Source organism: Grampus griseus, assembly GCF_964374135.1.
Source record: "Grampus griseus genome assembly, chromosome: 14".
Lineage (NCBI taxonomy): Eukaryota > Metazoa > Chordata > Mammalia > Artiodactyla > Delphinidae > Grampus > Grampus griseus.
The window spans coordinates 30288380-30313601 of record NC_139008.1 but is presented as its reverse complement, the minus strand read 5'-3'; the positions used below and the strand labels follow the sequence as shown (position 1 = coordinate 30313601).

The window sequence follows — 25222 nt, the reverse complement described above, 5'->3', positions numbered from 1 at the left end:
CCAGACAGTTTACCAATTTCTTTGATTATCTGTCTTGCCCCCTGGAATGTCAGCTCCACGAGGGCAATGATTTTTGTCTGTTTTGTTCATGGCTGTCTGCGTGACAGGCTTGATGGGCCTGGAACACAGTAGGCAAGCAATCAATATTTGATAAATGAATTCCTTAATCTTTCCAAAAACCTCCTAAGATTGGGGCTAAATTTGAGAAGATTGAGACTCAGAGGTTAAGGGATTTGCCCAAAAAGCCCCACAGAAGCTAAGTGGTAGAGCCCAGATTCAAATCAGATTACAGATTCCCATCTTGTGACCTTTCATTGAGGCTAGTAGTTCCCAGACTTCGGGGTTTCCAAGACTGAGAATATTTCAGAGTGAATTTCAGTGACTATGTGCAGTTACCATCTTTTAATTTGTATCAAGTATGTTCATTCAAACAAGTGAAATAACTGCTGCTGACACCATAATTTTATTAAAAATGAACACTTTAATGTCAAAAAAGTTCAAAGGATATAATTTCAGAATAAAAGACTGTTCTTTACACTGAGTACACTTAACCATATTTTAAAAACAGGGACTTCCCTGGCGGTCCAGTGGTTAAGACTCTGTACTTCCAAGGCAGGGGCCGTGGGTTCGATCCCTGGTCGGGGAACTAAAATCTCACATGCTGCGTGGCATGGCCAAAAATTAAAAAAAAAAAAGAACAAAAAAAGAAAAACAAAAAAAAACAAAATAGCCCTCTGTTGTCTTTATTTTTCTCATTCTCTCAAAATCTGGTCTAAATGTCCATCCAGGCTGTGTGACCTTGTATGAGTTCGTTAACCTCTCTGTGCTTCAGTTTCCCCATCTGTAAAATGGGGATAAGAAGTGCTCTTAGCTCAGAGTCATTGTGAGGATTAAATGAGGTCTGATCTGAGTGATGGGCCCAGTGTGTTCCTGGCACATAAAAAGTGCTCAAGAAATGGTTCTATTTGTTGTTAAAAAGCAATGGCAAATAAGTAAACCATCTTTCTCATCACTGGTGGTGGTCCTCAGGCCAGCATTTGGGAACCACTTCCCCAGGCCAGGGTGGGAGAAGGTGCATGTGGATGTCAGCAGGAGTAAGAACTGGCTCCCCACTCAGAGATGAAAGATGGGGAGCCCCCAGCTGGGAGCCCAGATGGCCTCTTGAGTGGGCTTTGTGAAATGTGCCTGAAGCAGGAGGGATTGGGGTCCCACCAGGTGGAGCTGGGGGTAGTGAAGGCCTCAGATGGGCCTGCCTTCTGTGGGGTCCAGTAGAGGGGCCATGACTGCTTCAGGGTCTTAACTCTGCGCTTTGCCTTCTAGGCTGGGCCCCATCTTGGGCCCTCAGGCTTTTCCCAAACTGGTGAAGATCCTTGAGGCCTTTTCTTCCCTTCAGCATCTGGAGTGAGTATAGACCCCGGAATCCCTCCTGGAGACACTGGGCTTTGACAACCCCAAACCCTGGCCTTGTTTGTCCCTTTCTCTCTCTGTGTGTGTCCTGCTGCTTCCTCAGTGTGGCTGGTGTGAGTGACCAGACGCCCCCACTGCAGGGAAGCGATGGCAGAAGGAAATCCCCAACAATAAAAATAGGTTGAATCCTTTCGAGATCTTCGAAACTCTTTTCCCCTCATGTGCTGCTCCCAGCAATCCCATGGGGAGGCAGGGCTGGGGAACATGATCCCATTGTACACCTGAGGTCTCTAGAGGTTAAGGAAGTTGCTCCAGCTCATGGGGCTGCCAGGAAGGAAAACAGTGATTCAGGTCCATGGGTAGATAGGGCCCTGTCCACTTGTTGGCCTGGCAGTCCCAGGTGATGAAGATTTGCTCTCAAATGCTCGGAGTTGCAGCTGCATCTGGCCGTGGTGTGGCCAGGGGTGGGAGCATGGGAGGAAGCCACTGCTGGGTCGGAAGGTGGGGGAGAATCGGGTGGCCTCCAGGGTGCTGGCTGATGGCCCTCAATCTGATTCCATCTGCAGCCTGGACTCACTGAGTGAGAACAAGATCGGGGATGAGGGTGTCGCCCAGCTCTCGGCCACCTTCCCTCAGCTGAAGGCCCTGGAGACGCTCAAGTGAGTGCACTGGGCCGGCCCTTCCTGCTGCATTTGTCCCCAAAGTCCAGCTTTTTTATTCTTTCTTTCACTCATCCATTCAATCGTGCATTCGTTTAATCATCCACCCATTCATTCATTCAATCATTTCTTTAATCAGCCATTCAACCAATCATTTATTCATTTAATCAACAAATACGTAAGAAGCACTTACTGTGTACAGACACCATTCAAGGCCCTGGAGAGCCAGCTTTAAACAAAGCAAAGCCCCTGACCTCAGGGATCTGCTAGGGAGGAGACGCAGTAAACAAGCAAACAAGCGTCCATAATTATGAAGTGTACAGTAATGACTGTGAGCAATGTTTAGTGAGAGAAAGACTGGGGAGGTGAGACAGGAGAGATAGATTAGGATTTATCAGTAACACATTATTATCAAAATAGTGAATTTCTATTAAAAAAAAACTGTTCTGGGTTTGGGAAATAGCAGATGGATATGATGCAGGAGGGTCAACATGATTTTTTTACTGAACCTAGAGGGATCATCAAAATCTACCCACACTCTACTCCACAACCACGATCAGGGCCGCCACAGAACTCACCAGAATTCACTTAGGGATTTCCTTGATGGTAGGACACTGAGACTTATTAAGTAATTTATAGTGTTTGAGGAAACAGAGTGAGTAAGCTAGATTTCCCTCCCTTCGTCCTTCCTTACATCCTCCCTCCCGCCCTCCATTTCCCTCTCTCTCCCACCTTTCCTTCCTTCCTTTTTTGCCCCACTTAAATATTTTCTGAGCACCTACTATGTGCTTGGCATGGCTGTAGGCACAGGGATAGAGTAAGGAACAGACTCGACCCCTCACCTCGTGGAGTCCACGTCATTAAACAAATAATGTAAACCCTTACGTAATGACAGTGCTGAAAAGTGGTCCAAAGGGAAAAGAATGGATGCTACATCTGCATCCTCACCCCCATCATCCCACTCAGCCTCAGGGCGTGACTGCATCATTTTACTGATTTAGCCCAAGTCTACCCATAGCGCCCTCACACAGTTCAGCACCCACGACTCTCATCCAGGTAGAATGTCCTGTGCTTGCTGCCCTGGGATGCCCTGTGAGGAAGCAGGGGTTCCCAGCCCTGCCGGAGCCTGGGGTGATGGACACTGATGGGGAGGGGCATTCAGGTTTGGCCCTGAGCCCTCCCCTTTTTGTACTCCCGCAGTTTGTCCCAGAACAATATCACTGACTTGGGTGCCTGCAAGCTGGCGGAGGCCCTGCCCTTGCTGGCTGCGTCCCTCCTCAGGCTGAGGTGAGTGGGGCCCTCTATTGGTCAGGTGCTGAGCTGGTGGGCTGGAGGGCGGGCAGAGAACCCCCTTGGTGGCAGCTGTAAGGTCCAACACTGGGACCCTGAAAGCAATCACTACAGGCTGTTCTACCACATCAGTGTTGCACAACTTGGTGGGGGTAGGGAGTGGGGGGCGCCGACCTAAAATCCAACATGAACGCACACCCCTGGAGTTGGGTGATGCCACCGCCCTGAACGAGATTAGCAGCCCCTGGGGAAGGGCATCTGGCAAACTCTGGGCAAATCACTTACTCATCTCGAGTCTCTGTTTCCTCATCTGGAAAATGGGTACCATCCCAATAGCCTATGGAAAGCGCTTGGTGCAGTGCCTGGCCCTGGTGCTTAATAAATCTTGGCCCTCTTTCCCCAGGGCACGGCAGGACTGGGCCTTTTCTGGAGTCCGGGGTGGTTTCTAGAATGCTGACTATGCACAGGTAGCCTTGGCTGGCTCTTGTTATGCACGCATCACTCCGTGCCTACACTGTCACCTTCTGGCGGGCCTTGGAATAGCACATTCTTGCTTTTTTTTTTTTTTTTTTTTTTTTTTTTTGCGGTACGTGGGCCTCTCACTGTTGTGGCCTCTCCCATAGCGGAGCACAGGCTCCGGACGCGCAGGCTCAGCGGCCATGGCTCACGGGCCCAGCCGCTCCACAGCATGTGGGATCTTCCCGGACCGGGGCATGAACCCACGTCCCCTGTATCGGCAGGCGGACTCTCAACCACTGCGCCACCAGGGAAGCCCCACATTCTTGCTTTTGCTTACTTCCAGCCCGGTGCCTGGTGGTTCCCTGGGACTAATGGGTCCTTCCAGCCCATTATCCTTCCAGCCAGGGTCCCTGAGTGCAGCTGTATAGGTTGTGTGCTGTGCAGTTTGTAGTCTATGTGATTGGCACGCCCTAGAGTTGTGAGGGTATCTAATATTCTCTAATATCAACCATGGGCCAGAACCTGTGCTAGAAACTAGAGCTACAGCTATGAACAAAACCAGGGTGGATCTTGCTTTCAAGTTCCTTGCGTAATAAATAAGTAAGCACGTGCATAAACAAAATGTTTAAAATGCTGATTCATGCTGGGAATGAGGAAACTAACAAAGACCCCAGAGGGTACAATAGGGAGTGCTGAATTCACCAGGGAGGTCAGGAGACCCCTGAGGAGGGGACCCTCCCCCTTCTGTGGGATGCTCTCAGGGAAAAGCATTCCAGGGAGAGGGAACAGTAGAGACAAAGGCCCTGAGGTGGGAAAGAGGTTGGGTCTTTGAGGGCCAGAAGGGGGGCCTCTGTGTCTGGCTATAGGGAATGAGGGACAGAGGGTGGGAGATAAGGCGGGAGAGGTCAGGGAAGGCTAGATCATGCAGGGAGACCCTTGCGGGCCACGAGAGTGGTTGGAGGTTTTTCCATTGTGAATGGAGAAGCAGGTGGGGCATGTGGGGGTGATATGTGATCTGATTGACACTTTAAGAAACCTCATATTGGGAGTTCCCTGGTGGCCTAGTGGTTAGGATTCCGCGCTTTCACTGCTGTGGCCTGGGTTCAGTCCCTGGTCGGGGAACTGAGATCCTGCAAGCTGCGCAGCGTGGCCAAAAAACAAAGGAACCTCATATTTTATGGACTGTAAGATGCCATCCATTTGTAAGACACCATTAAGGGGACAAAACGCTGCTAATTAAATGACATCCATTGATTATCAGACACATCCTGATCGCAATGATTTTCAAATGTGAACATGTACATCTTGGCATCAATGAAATATGGGAAGAATCCTCTTCCTGTGGGTGAGGAAGGGCCTCCTGGTTCTAAGATCCATCCCAGGAAGGGATTGTAAAACCCCTACCTGGTTCCTGCCCTGGTACCGGCCGACCCACGACATCAGGGGTTCCTGGAGTTTAGCTTGAATCCACTTTGCTGCAGTGTAGACTTGCTGCTTTTACATGCAGCCCTGCTGTGTTGCTCTGAGGCTGAGACAAGGCAAAGTCACGGCCTTGAAATTAGAACCGTGGCTGCACCTGGCTTGTTAAAAGGACGCTCATTAATGAATATACGGCTTAAGCTGGCACCAGTGAAGGTGTCGTGCTATTTTTGACACTGCCGATGGTGACTGAATATATTATAGAAACCTGAGCCTTCCCAGTGGCTCTGGGTTTCTCTCTCTCCTGCTATTCCCGACGCTGCCCCACCCCCCACAGTAACTTGTATAACCCCCACAAACCCCCTTGGGAGGTATAATAACCATAGTTAACATGTAGTTCATTCCACATGTCAGGCCCTGTTCTGGGTGTTTTACCAACATTAACTCATTTACTCCTCCCCACAATTACTCTATCATGCCCATTTTATGGAGGAGCAAACTGAGTCACAGGGGAGCTGAGTAACTCACCAAAGATCAGACAGGCAGCAAGCCACAGAGCTGGGATTTGAACTTGGGCTGTTTCAGATGTGAAGCTACCTCCACTTAGTCCTGCTGCTTCCCTGAACTCACTGAGTGACCACAGAGAAGCAGCCTCAACTCTCTGGGCCTCAGTTTCCCCCTCTGTTAAATGGGGCAGTAATTCTGGCTGGGTGTGGCTCTCCCTGGGCCCTGACCCCCCAGCACCCCCGGCCCCTGCCCTGACCTCTTTCTCCGGCAGCTTGTACAATAACTGCATCTGCGATGTGGGAGCTGAGAGCCTGGCACACGTGCTTCCAGACATGGTGTCCCTCCGGGTGCTGGAGTGAGTGTGGGAACCTGGGCAGTGGGGGTGGGGCCAGGACTTGGGAGGACCAGGGTCTCCTGCTGGCATCATGGGAAGGGCTGGGCTGAGGTCTGGTTGTCGAGAGCGTGGTGATGACCTTGGTCTGGGGCTTATTGGTCCCCAGGGCCAGGATCCACAATGGGTTTCTCTTCTCAGTGTCCAGTACAACAAGTTCACAGCTGCCGGGGCCCAGCAGCTCACTGCCAGCCTGAGAAAGTGCCCTCACGTGGAGAAGCTGGCGTAAGTCTCAGAAGTGGTGGAGGGAGAGTCAGTGTGTGGTTCACCTTGTGAGCCCTGAGACCAAATCCCACTCTGTCCCTCACCAGCGTTCAACCTTGGGCAAGCAGACACATCAACCCTCTGGACCTAGTTTCTTATCTTCTTTTTTTTTTTTTTCTTTTGGCAACGCTGCATGGCTTGCGGTATCTTAGTTCCCGGACCAGGGATTGAACCTGGGCCCTCAGCAGTGAGAGCACCAAGTCCTAACCACTGGACCGCAGGGAAGTCCCTGGCCTCAGTTTCTTCGTCTGTAAAATGGGAGTGACAATAATATTTACCCCCTATTTAAATATTTATATTTAAATTGTGGGGTTTTAATTTGTCAATATACTCAGAAGAGTGTCTGGTACACAAAAATGTTCTATATACTAGGCTGAACAATATGAAATCGCTTATATTCAACCATTTTTGACCTACACACCTGGCCATTTCATATGGTTGAAACTTATTTATCATTACATCACTATGATGTCTACTGTCCAGTACTGTACTTGATTGTCTTTCAAAGCACTTTTGTCTACATAATCACTCATATCTTCTAGGAGGGATAGGGTGGCTCTTGTAAGACCCATTTTGCAGATGAGGAGAATAAGGCACAGATAGGTTAACTAAACTTTTTGAGATCACACAGCAAGTCAGTGGCAGAATCAGTTTTTAAAAAGGGGTCTTGGGGCTCCTAGGCCTCTGGTGTCCCCATGACCCCACACTAGGCTAGGTGGGAGGAGGGATTTGGGGGCAGCTTGCGTGGGGACCACCCCCTCTCCTCTAACCTCTGTGTGCCATGCCCCCATCACAGGATGTGGACGCCCACCATCCCTTTTGGCGTCCAGGAACACCTGCAGCAGCTGGACTCAAGGATCATCCTGAGATGATCCAGGCTGTGCCTGGGACAAGGTAACTGAGGTGAGCTTGGAAGGGGAGAACCACGGGGGTCCCTGGGGACAGTGTCCTATGAAGTCAGAATCCATAAAAGGTGGGCGGGGCAGCAGGTGGGAGCTGGGTGACAACTCCTGGACCATGTGCCATCTGGGCCCACCCCGTATCCCCCTGAGCTGGGCTCGGTGCGGTGTCTTCTAAAGGCTTTGAGGACTTGGGCTCTGAGGATCCTCCCTATGGGCAGGCGTGGGACCCGGGGAAGGACAGGTGGGTCAGCCGTGCACGTCCCACGGCCCTCAGCATTGGGAAGGTCTGCCTTCGAGGACTCCCCAGCCTCGGCTGCTGTTTCAACCTGTCGGCTGCCCCCGATGCCCGGCATTGTTTTCATAGGAATTTGCTCTACCAGTTTCCTGCCTCTCTCTGTGCGGATGACTGTCCCCTCACTTCCATGCTCCCCCGACCTGGGACATCCCCCTCCTCCATTCCTCCCATCCCTCCCATCCCCAATCTCGACCGCACTTTACCCATGTGTTAAACTGCCCTGTCCTAAAACTTCCTGATCTCCACCCATCCTGACCTCTCACAGCATGTTCTCCGAGGACACTGACATGCTGGACCCTGACCTGGTTATTTATGGACACAACTCTTCTTGGGCTGTTTCCCATGAGCCTCGGCGTCCTGGTGCCCAGCCCTGGTGGCTCAGAGTCGGCCCCCGCCCAGCTGCGGAAAGGACCCATGGCCTGTTCTGCGAACAGACCCAGGCCCGGCCCTAGGCTCCTTCGGAGAGCAGGTTGATGTCAGCCCTGCTCAGCCACTGCAGCCCTGGCAGATGGGCCAGTGCCTGGTGGCAGGTGCTGTGCACCCAAGAGCCCTGAGGCATTCCCTGCAGGACACTGCAGACAGCTGTGGCCAGGCCAGAGAGAGGGATGAAGCGGCCACATCCCCAGCTGCCCAGGTCCCTGCCGGCCTGAGGAGAAAGCACTGCTCCACGCTGCTCTCCTAAAGAGCAAGCTCTGAGGATACCAGCGACCATCCCCTGCCTGCTGACTTCCCAAACCATGACCGGCTGGGATTCTACAGCAACTGCCTTCTGTCTCTGGGACTCACTGGTTTGCAATAACTTTGTTTGCTGAGGCCAAATCTAGGCCTGGCCAGACACACTGGACCTTAGCAGGAAAAGAGCTGATGGTACACTAACGGAGGAGGGGAGGGGCGATGGACTGGAACCACGTCTACCTTTTTGCCTTCATTTCCTGTGTCTTTTTTCACTACATGATAAATGGCTCATTTAATCCCACGGGCAGGTCCTGTGTTTGAGTTATACCGTGCTTACCATCTCGGATGCCCACTCTTCCGGCTAGCTAATGCGCCACAAACCGCCCCCAAACGCAGTGGCTTACAACAGCACACACTTATTCTGCTCACACACCTGTCTCTGGGCAGGGCTTGGCGGGGACAGCGCGTCTCTGCCCCACTCAGTGTCGGCTGAGGTTGTCTGGAGGCTCAGTCACGCATATGTCTGGCACCCGATGCTGCCCAGCGGCCGGGGGCCTTGGTTCCCCTAAGGAAGTGGCAGGGGGACTCTCCCTGTGGGCGAGTTTGGGCTTCCTCACAGCATGGTGGCTGCGTTGAAGGGTGATCACCCCAAGAGGAAGAGACGTTGCGGGGGCAGAGGAGACCGAGACCATGGGGAACAGCCCTGCCCTTTCTGTAACCCAGCCTTAGAAGCTGTCACACAGCATCACTTCTGCCATATTCTACGGCGAGTTGACGGAGGCCCTTGCTCTCTTGCCCTCCCCACCCCCCTCAGCCCAACACACACAGCAGAGTCCACTTCGGCTCAAGCTGTCTTTCGGGAAAGGATTTTCTCTATGGCTTCCTACCATTCATTGGAAAATTCATTATCTGGGGGTCAGCAAGGCTGAAGCACCGTGAGCCTTGCAGAGTGTTTTCCTGTCTCGGATCCTCTGCTCTACCCTGGGAGTGGTTTCTTAGCTGAGCTGGAATCCGGCCCTGGCCACGGCAAGCCTGGAAGGGACTTGGCAGCTTTGCTGTCTACACTGAGAGCTGCCAGGTCGCCTGTTGTTGTTTTCCACTGGGGCACGGCTGGCTCGGTCAGAAGCCCTGATTTGGGACAACTTGGCCCTCTGCTGGTGGCTGTGGGAGCTGTCTGTGCTCCAGTGCACCAGCCCTGATGCCTGGTTCCTCAAACTCTCCTCCTCTTCCCAGTAAGTGGGTGTTGGGGGTTGGGAGGGTCAGAGGGATTCTGACACCGCTGCCCCGCTGGCAATCCTCGCAGAAAGGTAGTGCCTTCCGCCTTGGTCCAGTGGCTAAGGGCATCAGGCCTTGTAGCTGGGCCGTCACCCCTCAGGGTGTGCCTGCATTTGTGGACCTTGTAGAGTCCACGGAACTCCCACTTGTGCAGCCACAGGAAGACAGTCTCCTCCTGATCCAGGCATCTACGGCACCCTTCAGCCAGGCGGGGTGGGCACAACTGTCCCCACTGCTTTTGGTCTGTTCAGAGGTGATACAATGAGGTCAGAGGCTGTAATTATTCATAGTAATGACTTTAAATGATAGCTACCACTTATTAAATGAGTTGATACATGTAAAGTGCTTATCACAGCACAAGGGACACAGTAAGTGCTCAATAAATGTTAGCACGTATTATTACTTTGTGCCAAAGTGCTGAGCCCCTCCCCCCCACCAAGAGGGACCACGGCGTAGGGTCAGGCATCTCAGACTCTAGAGCTAAACTGCTAGGGCTCAGTGTCCAGCTCACCACTCACTTGTGCAAATTACTTCTCTGTGCCTCGGTCTCCTCATGTGTAAAATGGGCATAATCACAGTACCTTCTTCATGGGGTTACGTGGCGATTCAATGAGCAAATATGCTGAGAACAAGAGCCTGGCATCCAGTTCCCTACGTGTGGGCTGTCATTATTACACACATCCGTGTGTTTCATTCTCACCTCTGCCTGGAATGTTTTCCCAGCTCTTCACATGGCCTGCAGGACTCAGTTTAAAGGACAGATCCTCAGGACGGTAGTAAATGCGGACACCCCTCCCCCGGCCTATCCCGTCACTAGTTTATCTTTTTCACACTTATTTGTTGTGTTGTCTGCTCTAGTCCTAGGATGTGAGCTCCAAGAGTGCAGGTAACCTGTTTGTTCACTGCTGTGCAGAGGCACCCTCTGCACCCAGCAAGGGGCCTACACATAGTAAGGGCTCAATAAATGTTTGTGGAATGAACGAATAATTCTCACCACAACTTTGCTTTCTTTATTTGCTGTATTCATGCCACAAATATATAGTGACACCGTGGTGTACTCAATAAATGCTCAAGGTCCCTGCTCTGTTAAATCTTGCATTTTAGTAAGTTTAAAAAACTCCCTGGGCAGGGCTGTCGGGTGTGGTTGGGCAGTCTGTGCACTGCACAAGGCGCCTGGACATGGGACCAATGGGGTCTGCAATCCAGTCTGGGCTCTGCTTGCCAAGCTGTGAGTCCTGGTGTGGAGCAGTGTCTGCCCAGAGGGGCACCTTTGTCATTAACACAAATTCATCTTATGAGGTGGGTAAATGACGGTCCCCACTTCACAGATGTGACTTGCCTAAGGTCACACTTCTGTAAAAGAGGGAGTCAAGATACAAACTCCACTTCTGACTTCTCTGGAGGGTCACTCTGCAGGCATAGGCACCGGAATTGCAGGCAAGTGCTGGAATTGCTCCCCATTTGCTGGGTGGGAGAAGGGAGGCCCAGAGGAATCAAGGCAGCTGACGTCTGGAGACACACTGTCCACTGACGGCATGATTCCACGTTCAGTGGACTTCAAGGCCATGCACCTTTTAAACCCTTGCCTTTCCCCTCAGGCCTCTCTCCCAAAGAAATGTCTCCCTTCTCCTGCTCGCCTTTGTCTTGAATGTCTTCCAGTTCACATTTCTTAGCAACCCTTCTTAGAATCACATGAAGACAGGTGGTATGTAACTGCCTTCTCTTGAGTTCTGCTGGACCTTTCCTCTCCCACACCTTGGTCTCCTCACCTGTAGAATGGAGCTGACCACCCACTCCTTGTTCAACACAGTATATACGTTGAAGTATATACGTTGATGCTTTGAAAAGCATCAGCTGTTCTGCAAACGGGGAGAATTACTGCACGTGGACCCAACTTCAGTCGTTCGTTTGCTCCTTCCCTCACCCGCCCACTCCCCTCATCTTTAGGGGAGATCTACCATGTGCCCAGCACAGGGGATCCCCACCTCCGACTGCTCTGGGATTCAGGCCTGATTTTCAGCTTGGCCACCAGGACTTTCCCTCCACAACCAAGGTGGGCCCTTGCTTGTCAGGCTCGTGGAAGCCGGGAGGGGGCCGGGTTGGGACTCCGACACCAACGCACCTTGGACAGACTCTCCAAACCCCACTGGATCTCCAACTGGGGAGGCCCTGACCCTTCTGCCCTTTCTCAACCATGAGGTTCTCCATAAGGACTCCTTTCCGGAATCTCAAAGGAAAAGAACGAAACAAACACCCCCCACCCCCGCAGGGCCCCAGGGGTTGGAGTTGCATACATTTGTTTAATTGAAAGAAGTTAGCCTCCTAAGTATTGCTTTTACAGGTTTATCGAAGTCAAGTATTCATAACCACTCGCATTTTCGAAAAATATTTCTGGCAGGAGGAGCACTGTCCCCGGTGCAATGTATCAGTTCTGGCAACTTGATGGAGAGCAAACAATTTGAAATGAATGAGTCAAAACCCCACCCTCGGTCCCCCAGGTGTTCTTCTTTTCCTCTGAGTCACTCTCTGAAACAATGGCTGCATCTAAGCCCGGCCTCGGGCCAAACCCCGTTGGGCTTAGAGCTCCACTGGCACCAAACAGAGCTGGGAGTCGCTTTTGCGTGTGAAGTGTCCGCTCCGAAGATTAAGTGGGAGAAGCAGATGCAGCCGGGGATGAAGAGCAGGGAGGCAGACTCTGGCTGGGTTCCTGTAAACATCCATTGCAACGGCGAAAGCTCGGAAGCCAAGGCAAGGCCGTTTGCGCGACGCTGCAGGCGGGCAAGGTCTCCGGGCGCCCCTGCCTTACCCTTTGGGCAGGGGCGCGTGCCTTCCGGACCTCGGCACCCAGTCTCAATCTCTCTGTCCCACCATCCTGGGTCTGGACGGGCACCTCTCTGTTGGCACAGGGCTTTCGAGGGGAGCAGGCCTAACAAGAGGGACAGAGGGGCGTTACCAGCACGGAAGCACCGCCCCACCACCCAACTGGAGGCTCGAATTTGGGGAACCACCAGAAACTTCAGGCTGGGGGTGAGGTCCTATAATTTTTTATTAAAAAATTTTTATGAGTGTGTCCGATTTCTAAGGACCCTAGGCTGGAGAAGCGGTGCAGTTTCACCTGGGAGAGGAAGGACTGTTACTATCTTGGGAGATAATCCCCAGGAGGGGGATCCTGGGACCTGAAAAGGAGCGCAGCCTGCTCCAGGGTCACCCGGGGTCTGCTGGCTTACTTGAGCTCTAGGGCAGCTGAGTCAGCTCTGGCGAGTGGGCAGGGCTTGGCGGCAGCTCCCACCTTGCCCGGAAGATGCTTCGCAGCCTACAGGAAGGCTGTGGCCACAGCCAAGCTACTCAGCAGCCCCACTTGGCTCGTTCTCCCAGGACGCGGCATCATCCCCAGCGCCTGGCTCCCCGCACGTCCTCACTTACTGTCCCTTTCTCTCTCTAGGTCCAGCCGGGTGCTAATATGTTTGCAGCATCTCGTATTCTCACGCCCACCCTCCCTACAGCCTCCACAAGTCCCGCCCCAGTTCTGAGCCTCACCTCTGCCAGCTCACCCTACTTCCGCAAATGTCATCGAGCATCAGATAAAACGTATACATTAAACACAGCGTGTATTACTGTTCATCAGGCGCTGCTGCTATTGGGGGCAGGACAATCCTCTGATGAGGTGGGGGCGGGGGAGGACCCGTTCGGGGCACTGCAGGAGGCTTAGCAGCATCCCTGGTCGCTGACTGCTAAGTGCCAGTAGCATTCCCAGTCCCTGTGACAACTAAAAATGTCCCCTCACCCCATTTCCAGGGGCCACCCAATGGGGCAGAACTGCTTCCACTGAGAACCATGAATCTCCCCATTTTATAGGCTAAGAAACAGAGGTTCAGAGAAGCCAAAGCTGCATAACTGTGACAAGCAGGGCTGGCAGTGGACTGGTGACAGCGATGCAGACAATCACAGTCAGGGCAGCTGCCACTTCCTGAGCTTTTACTGTGTGCCACGAGCCCTAGGCAGAGCACGGGTGCCTCGCCCCATTTCCTCCACTCACCCTCCCGAGGCCGACTGACCTGGCAGCTTCCACCTGCAGGGACACCCCTCCTTGCCTGAGGCCTCTCCACCTCTAGAGCCTGCTTGGACCCCAGGCTGCAAGGGCAGGCAGAGCTTCCCACAGCTGCCTTCCAACCAGTAACGGCCAGAAAGCTGGTGGATCAATACCCCAGCTCTCACCCAGCAGCTGGGATGACTCTGAGGCATATTCTCCATCTACACTGGTTCCCAGAGCTCCTGAGCAGGACTGAGCCCAGGGCTGCGGTGGTAACCTGCTAGATGACACATCCCTTCCCTGTCTCACTGCCCCCCTCCCCACCAGTAGTTCCTGGGATCACCTCCCAAGAAAACAATTTTCACTTGAACCCTCGTCCCAGGGTCTGCTCCCCGGAGAGCATGCCTGAGATGGAGCATTACAAAGACCATTTCGTCCAACCCTCCCAACACCCCAGGAGTTAGGTACTATAATGATTCCATTTTACAGATGAAGACACTAAGGTTCAGAGAGGGTAAGAAACTTGTCTAAGGATGCTCAGCTCTCCAGGGCTTTGTCCTGCTGGAGATCTTAAACACTACATAATCTCATACCTCCTGTGTGCCATGCCCTGAGCTGAGCACTGGGGACCCTAAGATGAGTGCAGCCTCTGCCTTTGACACACAATCTAGTGAGCAATTTTAGCCCAAGTTAACACACTGACACTGGAAAGAAGCACAGGAGACGGATGGAGCCCAGAGTCTGGGGAAGGCTGTGCACAAAGGACACGCCAGGTAGAGGGAGGGCTGGTGATCAGGTCCTGGAACCTCCTGTAGTTTGGTTTGGGGTGGAGAGTAAGGGGTTGAAGGCTGGCCATGGGGGAGACATGGCTGGAGAGGTGAGCAGGGGCCAAATCGGCCAAGTTTCTTGCGTCCTCTGCCAGATTCACCTCCTAGTGCCAGCTAGGAACGTGCCCTTCCACTGCTCAGAGATCTTCCTCGGCTCCCACTGATGACACATGCAAGTCCTCTCATCCTCGGGCCCCATCCGGTCTCCCCACTGGACCTGGTAGGCGGGAGGGGAAGCCGGGGCTAAACCAGAGCATCAGAGGGCTCGGCCCTCCAGAAAGGTGTTCGTGGGTTCCCCTCCTGTCCTGCCAGGAGCCCACCTTTGGCTGCCCTCCCTCCTCCAAGGAGACTCTGGGGTTCCCTGTTGGGGTCAGCAGTGGTGCTGCCGAGAGCACTGGCATCCAGGAAACTGGAGCAGAACTGTTTATTCCGATACAGCATTACCAGGGCTCACTGCGCACTCCCCAAGGCAGGGGATGGTACTTGAGCTCATCTCAGACTTGGGCGAAAGGGCTGTTAGAGAACATGGGACCACCCCTTGGAACAGGGACTCACTCCCCTCCCAATGCTCGTGACAGCAAACAGCATTGAGTCCCAGGCGAGCGTCAGTCTGGCTGGCGCGACTCTGTCACACGTGCTGACCTCCGATGGGAACAGGTGCAGAGCCTTGCAGGTGCCGGCTCCAGCTGGAATTCACTAACGCCCTCTCGTTCTCATTGTTTATCTGTAGGGTCACCTCTATTTATGGCGAATGATGCCAGTTTTCCATTTCTGATAGTAATACTATAAAGTTCCTCTTTTTCCACATCATGAATTTCACTTTAAAAAAAGCCTCCGGTTTAAAGACAATAACTGCATAAGTAACTGTTCAGGCAACGAGCAGATAGAGCAGAAATTGTTGATGGTGTCATATGAGGTTTAGGAGACCCTGATCTGAGCTGGTCACTCCACAGAGAATGAAGGGGCCCAGAGAGGGCGGTGACCTGCCCTAAGCCACACAGCACACTGAGGACAGAGATGTGGCCCCAGGCCTCTGTATCTGTGGCTGGAGGATGTCCTGGGTCCTCTCCTCTGTGCCACACACCATGGCTGTTAAAGGTCAATCCCTTTGCTCCTTTGATTACAGGTCTGGTCTCATAGCAAACCAGCTGACATTTATCAAGTACCTGTGCTTACCTTGTACTATCGGCTTTAACTCATGGCTTAGCTCGTTTATTCCTCAAAACAACCCTAGGAGGCGGGGCCAAGGAGGACCATCATCCCTGAATTTCAGATGGGGCTCAGAGAGGTTACGCTTGTGACTGAGCAATGCCACACAGCTCATAAATGGCAGAGCCAGGGTCTGAACCTCTGTGGTCTGACGCCACGTCTATCTCAGTTCCGCTCAGCATCTAGTTCATCTCTTTCCTTGGGCATCAGAAGCCCCGGGCTGAGAAGCATCCTGAGGCTGCAGCTTAAGAGTCCAGGCACTGGCTTCTCCAACCTCCTAACATCCTTAGAGCATGACTCACCAGCTATTGGCTTTGGCTGTTTTTCTTTCTTTCTGAAACTGTAACCTTTCATTCCAGGCCACTCCCCAGAGCTGGACAGAAGGAGTGGCTGGCTGACTGGTTTGTCATCAGAATGACAGCTGGGCACTTGATCCATTTTAAGAAGCAATGTCTCAGCTGGATACCCCTGTGGAGATGCTGCCTAGTTTGGTTTGGCTTAAGGGAGAAAATGACCTTGTGTCTTAAAGGTGCTGGTGGGATGATGCTCTGGACCTGCTGGAAGAGGATTCTTTTTGCAGTTGGGCCGTCCCACTGTCCTGCTCCCCTGGGGTAGCCAGGGCAAGCTCTGGAATTGGCCCATCTCGAGTCATTCTGGCTCTGCCCCTTCCTAGCTGTGTGACCTCAGGCAAGTCACCTAGTCTCCCTGGAGCTGCGCCCCCATCTGAAACAATGCCTACCTCATCTGGCTGTTTGTTGCGAGGATTATATGAGATTGTGTTGGTGGAATGCCTGCAATACCCAGTACACACGGCCCCCCCCCTCCGTGTCCCCACCTGTTCCCAGCTAGGAAACACACAGGGCAGGGGCGGGGGGTCTCCTCAGTGCAGGGGCCTCCTGAAAGGGGCAGCCCTTTCCTCCTCCAAAGACCTTGCCAGCTGGACGCCCATGGCTCTTCCTCTTTCTCAACGTACCAACCAGCCAATTAAAGTGGCTAAAGACAGAAGTCACCCAGATATGATTTGCCCACTGTCTCCATTGCCGTCTCAGCGCTGGGCCACGCAACAGGAAGGCCTCTGCCTTGTCCGGTTGACGAGTGCGTGGCCTGAAGGGGTGGGAAAGGAGATCCTGCCTGTCTGCCTGGGTCCAGGTTCCTGATGGAAGCCAGCGTCCGGGCCAGTTTCTCCAGAGTTTCTGGATTATATGTCAGCTGTTGATGTTCCTCAGCCGTGGGTTCTGTGAAGATTCTTCATCCAGTACGTGTCTCCAGCTGGCCTGCACCCCAGACTCAGTGAGGCCTTCTGAAGGGCAGCATCTGCCCAACACCTTCCTGAGTCCTGTCACAGCCAAGAACCACCTGGACTCCTATTTATTTAGTATTTTAAGTCAAGGCACTTTTTTCCTCAAACCCCAAAATTTTCAAAGGAATCTTTATGTCACTATCATGAATAAAAACAGTATCATTTATCATAAACAGAAAGCAACACTAAAAACAAATGATGAAAATGAAACCATTAACTCTAGCCAGATACCCCTGGCCTGCAAAAAGGGAGCCTGGGCCTGGTTTCTCTGCTCAAAAGGGAAAGGTAGCAAGTGTCCAAGAGGGGGCAGGACACCGACAGGTGGGTCACACTAGGCTTTGGTGTATTCACTGCCTCCCGGGGATGCCTGTGACCTGAGGACGCCTGAGGACCTCACTGAGGGAAGCACTGGGAATGTGGCCAGGAGGCCCCGCTCGTCCACCTCACAGCCTGGTATCTAGAGCAAGTCCCTGAACCTCCCCTAGCCTCAGTTTTCGGCCCTGTCTAATGGAGCTAATGAGCGCTGTGCTGCCTGCTTCATGGGGTGACGCTCAGGGGAAGCTAAGTCCCCTGTCAGGAAGGATTCCCAGGAATGGAGCCTGCCCCTTTGGGGGTGACTGAAACTGGAACCTGCTCCCAGCCACCCCCAGGCTTGGGGCCTGACAACTATGAGGGCACCAGCATCACCTGGGCTCCCAGGCACCAGTTATCACGGCCCTCGGGCTCCTTCGAAGGCTGCCCACACAGACACACCCTCCTTGGTAACTGGCCCTCACACAGAGGGAGGGGGCCTGAGAAAGGGGAAGGCTTCCCGGGCCAAGCCTCCTCTGGGTGTGACACGCCACCAACACTGATGGCATCATTAAGAACCAACTACACGACCATCAGCATCTCATCTAATGTGCATGAGCCCTTCAGCAGGTACTAACTACTATCCTCCCCATTTTACAGAGAAGGAAACTGAGGCTTGGGGAGGTGAAGTCACTCGTCCAAGGTGTTGGTGGAGCTGGGATTTAAACCCAAGTCTGTCTGACTTCAAAGCCTCGAAGCATCAGTCTTAGGGGGTACATGGAGATGGCCTGAGATAACACTGAGACACACCCAGTGAGCTAGTGATTGGCTTTTCTTCGGTTCTTAGCCAATCTTTATGATTGCTTGGACAAGAAAGTTTCACTTTGGTGCCGGAGTTTATCATGTGACAGTTGCTAACCTGACTTTTTAACGAAGAACCAGGGGCCCTGCGCCTTTAGCTGGCTTCAGTAATTGGCCAGAAGTTAATGACTTTGGCACTTAGTATTTTTATCCATGCCAAGTGATGCTGGTTGTCTCTTTTCAGTGACATAAACATTCTTTTAAAAATAAATTCACACACAAAAAGTAGATTTTTAAAAAAGGAAGCACTAAAACGAGTGTACTTAAACTATAAAGGGAAGAACAGTAACTTTGCAGTGGAGAGAGCTGGCAGACAAGACCTTAGCCAAGTGGTCAGCATTAACATCACCAGTAATGAGTGATGACAGACATCACGTGTCCCCCAATACGATGCACTCAGGACACACACTCACTTCTCTGTGGTATTCCTGCCAAAAATGCACCATCCGAATCTAATCTCAAGAGTAAACATCAGACAAACCCAAACTGAGAGAAAATCTACAAAATACCAGACTTGTACTCTTAGACTTCCCTGGCAGTCCAGTGGTTAAGACTCTGTGCTTCCACCACAGAGGGCACAGGTTCAATCCCTGGTCGGGGAACTAAGATCCCACATGCCGCGCAGCACACCCAAAAAATAAACAAAAAAAATAAAAAAACACCAGACTTGTACTCTTCAAAAATGTCAGTCATGAAAGATACACAGACTGAGGGACTGTTCAGACTGAAGACGGCACAAGAGATGTGACAAGTGATACAAAGCGTGATCTGGGGTTGGATCCTGGACCTCAACTGCCCCCCGCCCCCACCCACCCCTTTTTATTGTGAAAGGCCACTATTGGGACAATTGATGCAATCTGAATGGTCATAGCTTAGATTGGTCATACGATTGTATCAATGTTACATTTGCCGATTTTGACAGTTGTATTGTGATTATGTAAGTGAATGTCCTTGTTCTAAGGAAATACACACTGAAATATTTAGGAGAAAAGGAACATAATGTCTGCAATCCATTTTCAAAAATGGTTCAGAAAAATATATATACATGTACACACAGAGTGAGCATTTTGCATACATGAGCGAACGTGGCAAATGTGAATTGATGCAATTGGTGCATTTTTTGTGAAGTGTGTAAGGGAATTCTTTGCAACTTTTGTGTAATTATGAAATTATCTCAAAATAAAGTTCAAAAAAAACCTCAGAAAAAGGAGTGAGAATACATATGAGGCAGGCCTGGTAGAGCCAGGTGAGTGGTGTTCCAAGGATGGAGGTTGGGAGTCCCCCTCTGGAGGCCCCCTGCACCCTCCGTCAGCACTGGGTCAGAAGGCTCCGCTGTCTTACTCACTTTGTACCCCTGGACCCTCACTGTCCCTTTCTGAGACTCAGTTCCTTTATTTGAGAGATGGGGATGAGGATTCCTGTCCCTTTTATTGTGATCTTGGTTTCCCAAAAGCAAACTATGCTTTCAGGAGTCCCGGGGGGGGGAGGGGGGCGGACAACAGCAGATAAACCAGGAATACAAACGGTCAGGTTGATAGGAGCCCTTAATTTCTTCGTTCAATAAAACAGATGCAAGGGCTGTGAGGGTTTGCCTTGGATGAAGTCTCCAGTTCACATAACTCAGGCACAAGGGAGCAGGAGCCCTGGCATCTCAGTTGTCTTGAGACACAGATTGGGGTCTCCTCCTGTCCAAAGGGGAAGCCAGCACACTTCCAAGGCAGCCTCACGTCAGGACAGAGGTGGAGAGTCGGCTGGGACAGGGGGTGCACATGCCTCCCCTCGTTACCACCCTCTCACCTGGACGACAGCCACAGCCTCCCACCTGGCTCCCCTGACCCCACCCCTCCGGAGCTCCACTGTCCCCAAGGGAGGTTTGGGTTTCTAAGCAGGGAAGCCATATGCTGAACCTGGGTGTTCGGCTGATGGCACAGGCCACAGATTGGCACCAAGGGACCAGGGCAGGCAGATCAGGAAGGAGCAGCTGTAGCGCCCAGTCGGGACCCTGACACCAGGGAAACCCTGTAATAAGTAGACTAGTCTGGTTACCCTTAGCTCCAAATCTGGCCTCCACCAGGCGACGCTGACTGTGGCAGCAACGCTTTCCAGTCTCTCCATTTCCAGCACAGAGAGGTTCCTCTCCCAAAGCCCTCCCTCCGTGGCAAGAGAGGGCTGGCAGGCACCAGCTGCTTTCATCAGGAACCAGGACAAATCAATCCAGCTGAGCTGCCTCCACACTGGAACCACTGGGAAGTGAGGACTCTCCCCAGTTCCTGGGCCAGTGGTCCTTTCCCCGGAGAAGGTGGGAGCTCCTGATCCCCACTCCCTGCTCCTGGGCAACGATGAACACTCTAGGAAGACCACAGAGCCGCAGCTTTCCTGGGCTCCAGGCCTGGTGGCCTTTAGAGACCACAGGGCAGTGGGAAAGGTCTCTTGAGCGTCCCAGGCCAGCAAGGCCGAGTGGGAAGCCTGTCCTGGTCGTCCAGACCGGGACCCACCCAGCACTCAGGCAGCTAGTCCTCTTTTGCTCATTGTGGCATATAAATATTCATTCATGAGTGTACGTGCAGGTTTATACATTCACAAGGGACTAAGTGTACACACCTTCCATTATGTCTGACTGTTAACAATAATAGTGGTTAATTTTAATATATTACTTACATACACGGGACGGTCTAAGAGCTTTACATCTATCTCATTCAGTCCTCAGAACGAGGTAGATTTTCATTATCCCCGCTTTATAGAAGAGGAATCTGACACATGGGGAGATACGTAGCATGCCCAAGGTCACAAGGATTGGGATTTGAACCTAGGTCATCTGAATCTAGGGACTTTGCTCCTGATCATGACCCTAATACTGCCTCCTTAAATAGGTGCTCAGCAAAGGTCTGAGGAACTGAATTATGTGGAAAAAAGAGAAAAGAGAACGAGAGGGAGTAAAATGAGTGCAGCTTTCATCTTGAGATCACCCCAGTCCCCAGTGCCTGGCGTGCCCACGCCCTTAGTCAGTGTTTCCTGGATCGGCCTGTGTGTAACATCAGATAGTGCCTACGTGAGAAAGAGCGAGAAGGAGCGAGATTTGACTACTAGTGTTCCTCCGCTTATGCAAAGGGGCCGGGACAGGAGGTGCAGTCAGATCATCTTTAATCTTTCCCACAGGCTTTTCCTGCTGCTAGCCACCCCTCCCCCACCCGAATCTGGTGGCTTGGACCTGGGACTGAGCAAGGAGGGACGAGTATTTCCCACAGCCCCAGGCCTCCCCACCTGCCAGAGTCAGGCCCTGTCACTTTGAGAGCTTTGCAAGATTGTCCCTGAGACACACTTCCTGGTGTTTCTGCTCAAACAGCGTTTGCTGCAAAGTATGCCAAAGCATTTGGGCTTCAGTTTTTGTTTCAGAGTATGCCAATGTTTTCATTTGGAAGGGGAAGTGTTTCTGTTGATGTGAAGAGATAAAATAAGACATTCTTCACCAAGTTACACTGACTGAAAGTCAAGAGCTTGGCTTGGGGGCAGGGATTCATCTTAGAATCCCCAGGGCCTGGCAGAAGAGCAGGGCTAACGTTTGTTGAATGACCCAATGAGTGAATATGCAAAAGGTCTAGAACCAGGTGTGGTATGATCAATACTCAGTACAGGTTCTGAACAGACCCCATAGGTTCTACCTCCAAAAGGTGTTCTTGGTCACTGTGTGTTTCTCCACCTTCACTAACTTTGCCTCATCCAAGCCTGCATCACCTCTGGCCTGAGCAACTAACCAGCTCCTAACTGGCTTCCCTATTTCCGCACTTGCCCCTACGGCTCATCTTGCCCACAACCGCCAGTCCTCTTTGCAAAATGTGGACTGGAATTGTCTCATGCCCTGCCTAAAACCTTCTGATGGCTTCCCATTGCTCGTGGCCGGGCCTCCCAGGTCCTGCATGATCTGGCCTTGCCCACCTCACTGACTTCTCCTGGGGCTGCTCTCCTGTCACACTGGCCTCCTTTCAGTTGCTGGAAGAACCAACTCTCTCCCCTGCCCCTGCCCCTGCCCCTCCCCCTCCCCCTCCACGTACTTGGCACTGCGGGTCCCTCTGCCTGGATAGCTTTTCTCCACAACTTTTTTTTTTTTTTTTTGCGGTACACGGGCCTCTCACTGTTGTGGCCTCTCCCATTGCGGAGCACAGGCTCCGGACGTGCAGGCTCAGCGGCCATGGCTCACAGGTCCAGCTGCTCTGCGGCATGTGGGATCTTCCCGGACCGGAGCACGAACCCGTGTCCCCTGCATCGGCAGGCAGACTCTCAACCACTGCGCCACCAGGGAAGCCCTTCTCCACATCTTTACATGTGGCTCCTTCCATCAATTTAGGGCTCAGCTCAAAGGTGTCATTTCCTCAGAGAGGCCTTCTCTGAAGCCCCTGTCTGAAGCAGCCTATCTCTAGTCTTCTGTTTCACTTACCGAGGCATTTATTGAGCACCTACTAGATGCCAGGTGCTGTTCTAAGTGCCGAGGAAATAGTAATGAACACAATAGAGGATGCCATGCCTTCTTACATGCCTTCAGAGCTCTCAAAAAATCTCACGGCCTTGTTTGGGAACCTGCTCATCTTCTCACAAAGTGCCAGGAGGGCTGGTGCTGAGTCTGTCTTGTTCACTGTGTTCACCCGCCAAGCACATTAGGTACTCAGTAAATATCTGTTTAATAAAAGAACAAATTGATGGATGGATGGCAGGCAGGCAGGCAGGCCAACGGGTTAGGTACGCAGAGCAGCTGACACATGCTACACCTGGCACTTGGCCCTGGCTAAGGTCTCCCTGAGCTCAAATGAAGCTTTCTTCAAAGAAATCTCACTGTCAGCCCCTCAGGTTGACAATGCTAGTGGGTCCTGCCCGCCTTGCATCACCCTCTGACTATGGTCATCTTGGCTAAGATAGGCAAGAAGACGGGGGTAAACGTAGCACGCTTGGGGTGAGTGACATTAGTGTCCATCTTCCAAAAGGAGCCCTTGTGACTTCCCTGGTGGTCCAGTGGTTAAGACTCCATGCTTCCACTGCAGGGGGCACGGGTTCGATCCCTGGTCAGGGAGCTAAGATCCCACATCCCACATGCTGGGCCGCCAAAAAAAGGTAAAAGGAGCCCTTGCCCACCACCTCAGTATCCCCCCGCCACTGCCACTCAGGACCTGTGCCTAGCACCGTCCAGCTGAGGGGCTGAGCCGAGGAATTCCTTCCTGTCCCATGAACCCTCACCAGGCCCTCTCTCCTCTAGTCCAGCTGCCTCTCTTCCTTGCTGTGACTTTGGCCAAATCTTCCTCCTTTCTGGATCTTCATTTCCCTCCCAGAAACACACAAGGTGGGGCTGGATACAGCTTCCTGGTGGCAGCTCAGAGGCAGGACTTTAACAGCTCAGTGCAATGATCCTGTGGTCCCTTCTTCCGCTGGCCCAAGAGCCCCTTGAGTTTGCCTTGCAAACACTGCAGGCAAAGCCACCCAAGCACCAACCCCCTCGCTGGCCTGGTCTGTGAAAGCAGCCTGCGAAACTGGCAGCCCCTGAAGATTGGAGCTGCTGGCACTCTGAAATCTGACTCCAAACCGGCAGCCAAGCCGATGCCATAGGAAGTACAGGGTTCTGTGCTGAAGGAGGTTTCTCCTCTCACAGCATCAGCCTGGAGCCCTTGCTCTTAGTCCCCACCCAGTCCCCAAGGGGCCACAGGACAAAGGTGATCAGTGCCTGGCTTCCAACCTCTTTTAACACTGCAAGTCTTTATCCTTCCAGGACTAATGAGAATCCCCCAAAAGCCAAGGTCACCATCAAGACAGGTTAAGGATGGGGGGAGGAGTTGACAGGCCTGTCTCAAATGTATCTGGGTGCAAAGGCTTTGACAGTTGGTACTACAGCTAACCAAGAAGCGACTTAGGTCCTGCCTCCCTTCCCTTCTTCAATAGCTGTCACCTTCACTAAGGGGAAGCTTTCCTGCCCTAAGGTCCTAAGAAGAGTCCAGCCATTCCTGGCATCCAAACAGACCTGGAAGAGGTGGATGGAGAAACCAGAAGTCTGGGGGAGGGGTGTGTGTCCGGCTTGGGATGCCTCCCTCTTCCTCGCCAGCGCCCCAACCCGCCCTCATCCTGCGCAGAGGGCACTTACAGGCCTCGGAGGCCGAAGAGGGCCTCGTCCTGGGAGTCCCATCCCTGGCCAGACGGTGCCCTCAAACAGCAGCGGCGGCATGGTTCGTGCGCCGGTCCGGGCCGAGGGTTGCGGGTCGTGGGGAGAGCGGGGGACAGCAGCCAGGCCTACTCCAAGTAACCATCGAAGACGTCGAGCTCCGAGTCGGCATCGTAGAGGCCCGAGCCGGGGTCGGAGAGCACGCCGAGGTCCACGAGCGCCTGGTCCATGTCCTCGGGCAGGAATACGAGGCCCACGTTAAGGACGATGTACTCCATGAGGAAGGCGTAGTATAGAATCAGCACATTGACGAAGAACAGGCCCACGTAGAACATAGAGGGCAGCAGGGGCGGCGGCACGGAAGGGACCAAGGGGCCCAGCGCGTCCAGGTGGGCCGCGACCCGGGCGCCGGGCATGCAGGGGGCGGCGAGGGCGGCGGCGGCCCGGCGATCCCAGCGAGCTCAGCCGCTGCGGCGCCCGGGCGGCCGGCGAGAGGGCAGCTCAGCCATCCAGGGTCGCCCGGGGGCTGGCCGAGGCAGCGCTGGGCCCCGGCGGTGCCCCCCCTGGGATGTGCGTCGGCCCCTGCGGAGGCGCCCCGGCCCCCGAAACGTGCCAGGAGGGTCACCCCACCCCCAGAGGTGCCCACACGGCACTGTCGATCCACCCAACGGTCAGGCGGGCCCCTGAAGTGGCCGGCAGCGGCCCGGTTCCTCCGATGCTCCCCGCTCCCGCTCAAGGGCCCTCGCAGCGCCTGCGGGGACCCCACCGCAGTTCAGCGTCAAGGGCCAGTCCCGGCGACGGTCTCTTCAGCCGCTCCCGGCCGTTCCCCGAGCCCCATGCGCACCCCAGAAGGCCCAGCACCCATTGCTGCGACCGCCGCGTCGCCCTCCTGGTAGCGTTCAGAGCACCGCCTCCGGAGCAGCCCTGCGCTCATTGGCCCACCGCCCCCTGCCCTCGCTCATTGGCTCGCCCAACGTCCGAGCTCACTGGCCCGAGCTGTCCGGGGGCGGGTACCGCCTCGCTCC

At 53.2% G+C, this 25222-nt stretch overlaps 2 protein-coding genes across 3 annotated transcripts in view; one reads left to right on the top strand and one right to left on the bottom strand.

Annotated features, from left to right (window-relative positions):
* The window catches only part of CIITA (class II major histocompatibility complex transactivator), a gene marked incomplete at its 5' end in the record, with an annotated part of 48123 nt that extends 39573 nt beyond the window's left edge, over nt 1–8550 (top strand). Inside the window, 7 exons of the mRNA XM_082670418.1 lie at nt 1321–1401; nt 1974–2066; nt 3267–3353; nt 6013–6096; nt 6274–6357; nt 7193–7299; nt 7859–8550. Of these exons, the coding sequence (XP_082526544.1) occupies nt 1321–1401; nt 1974–2066; nt 3267–3353; nt 6013–6096; nt 6274–6357; nt 7193–7268 (505 nt within the window). The 3' untranslated portion in view covers nt 7269–7299; nt 7859–8550. The remainder of the gene's footprint in view (nt 1–1320; nt 1402–1973; nt 2067–3266; nt 3354–6012; nt 6097–6273; nt 6358–7192; nt 7300–7858) is intronic.
* A 1821-nt stretch (nt 8551–10371) lies between these two features.
* Nucleotides 10372–25081, bottom strand: DEXI (Dexi homolog). 2 transcript variants are annotated; one of them, XM_082669577.1, is made up of 2 exons: nt 24180–25081; nt 10372–12469 (listed from the first exon to the last, which is right to left on the bottom strand). In XM_082669577.1, exon 1 carries the CDS (start codon nt 24611–24613, stop codon nt 24326–24328), a length of 288 nt encoding a protein of 95 aa, XP_082525703.1. In that variant the 5' UTR covers nt 24614–25081; the 3' UTR covers nt 10372–12469; nt 24180–24325. The 2 variants fall into 2 exon arrangements, with proteins under 2 accessions (XP_082525703.1, XP_082525704.1); XM_082669578.1 differs by lacking the exon at nt 10372–12469 and adding an exon at nt 22137–22729.
* Nucleotides 25082–25222: the final 141 nt, after the last annotated feature.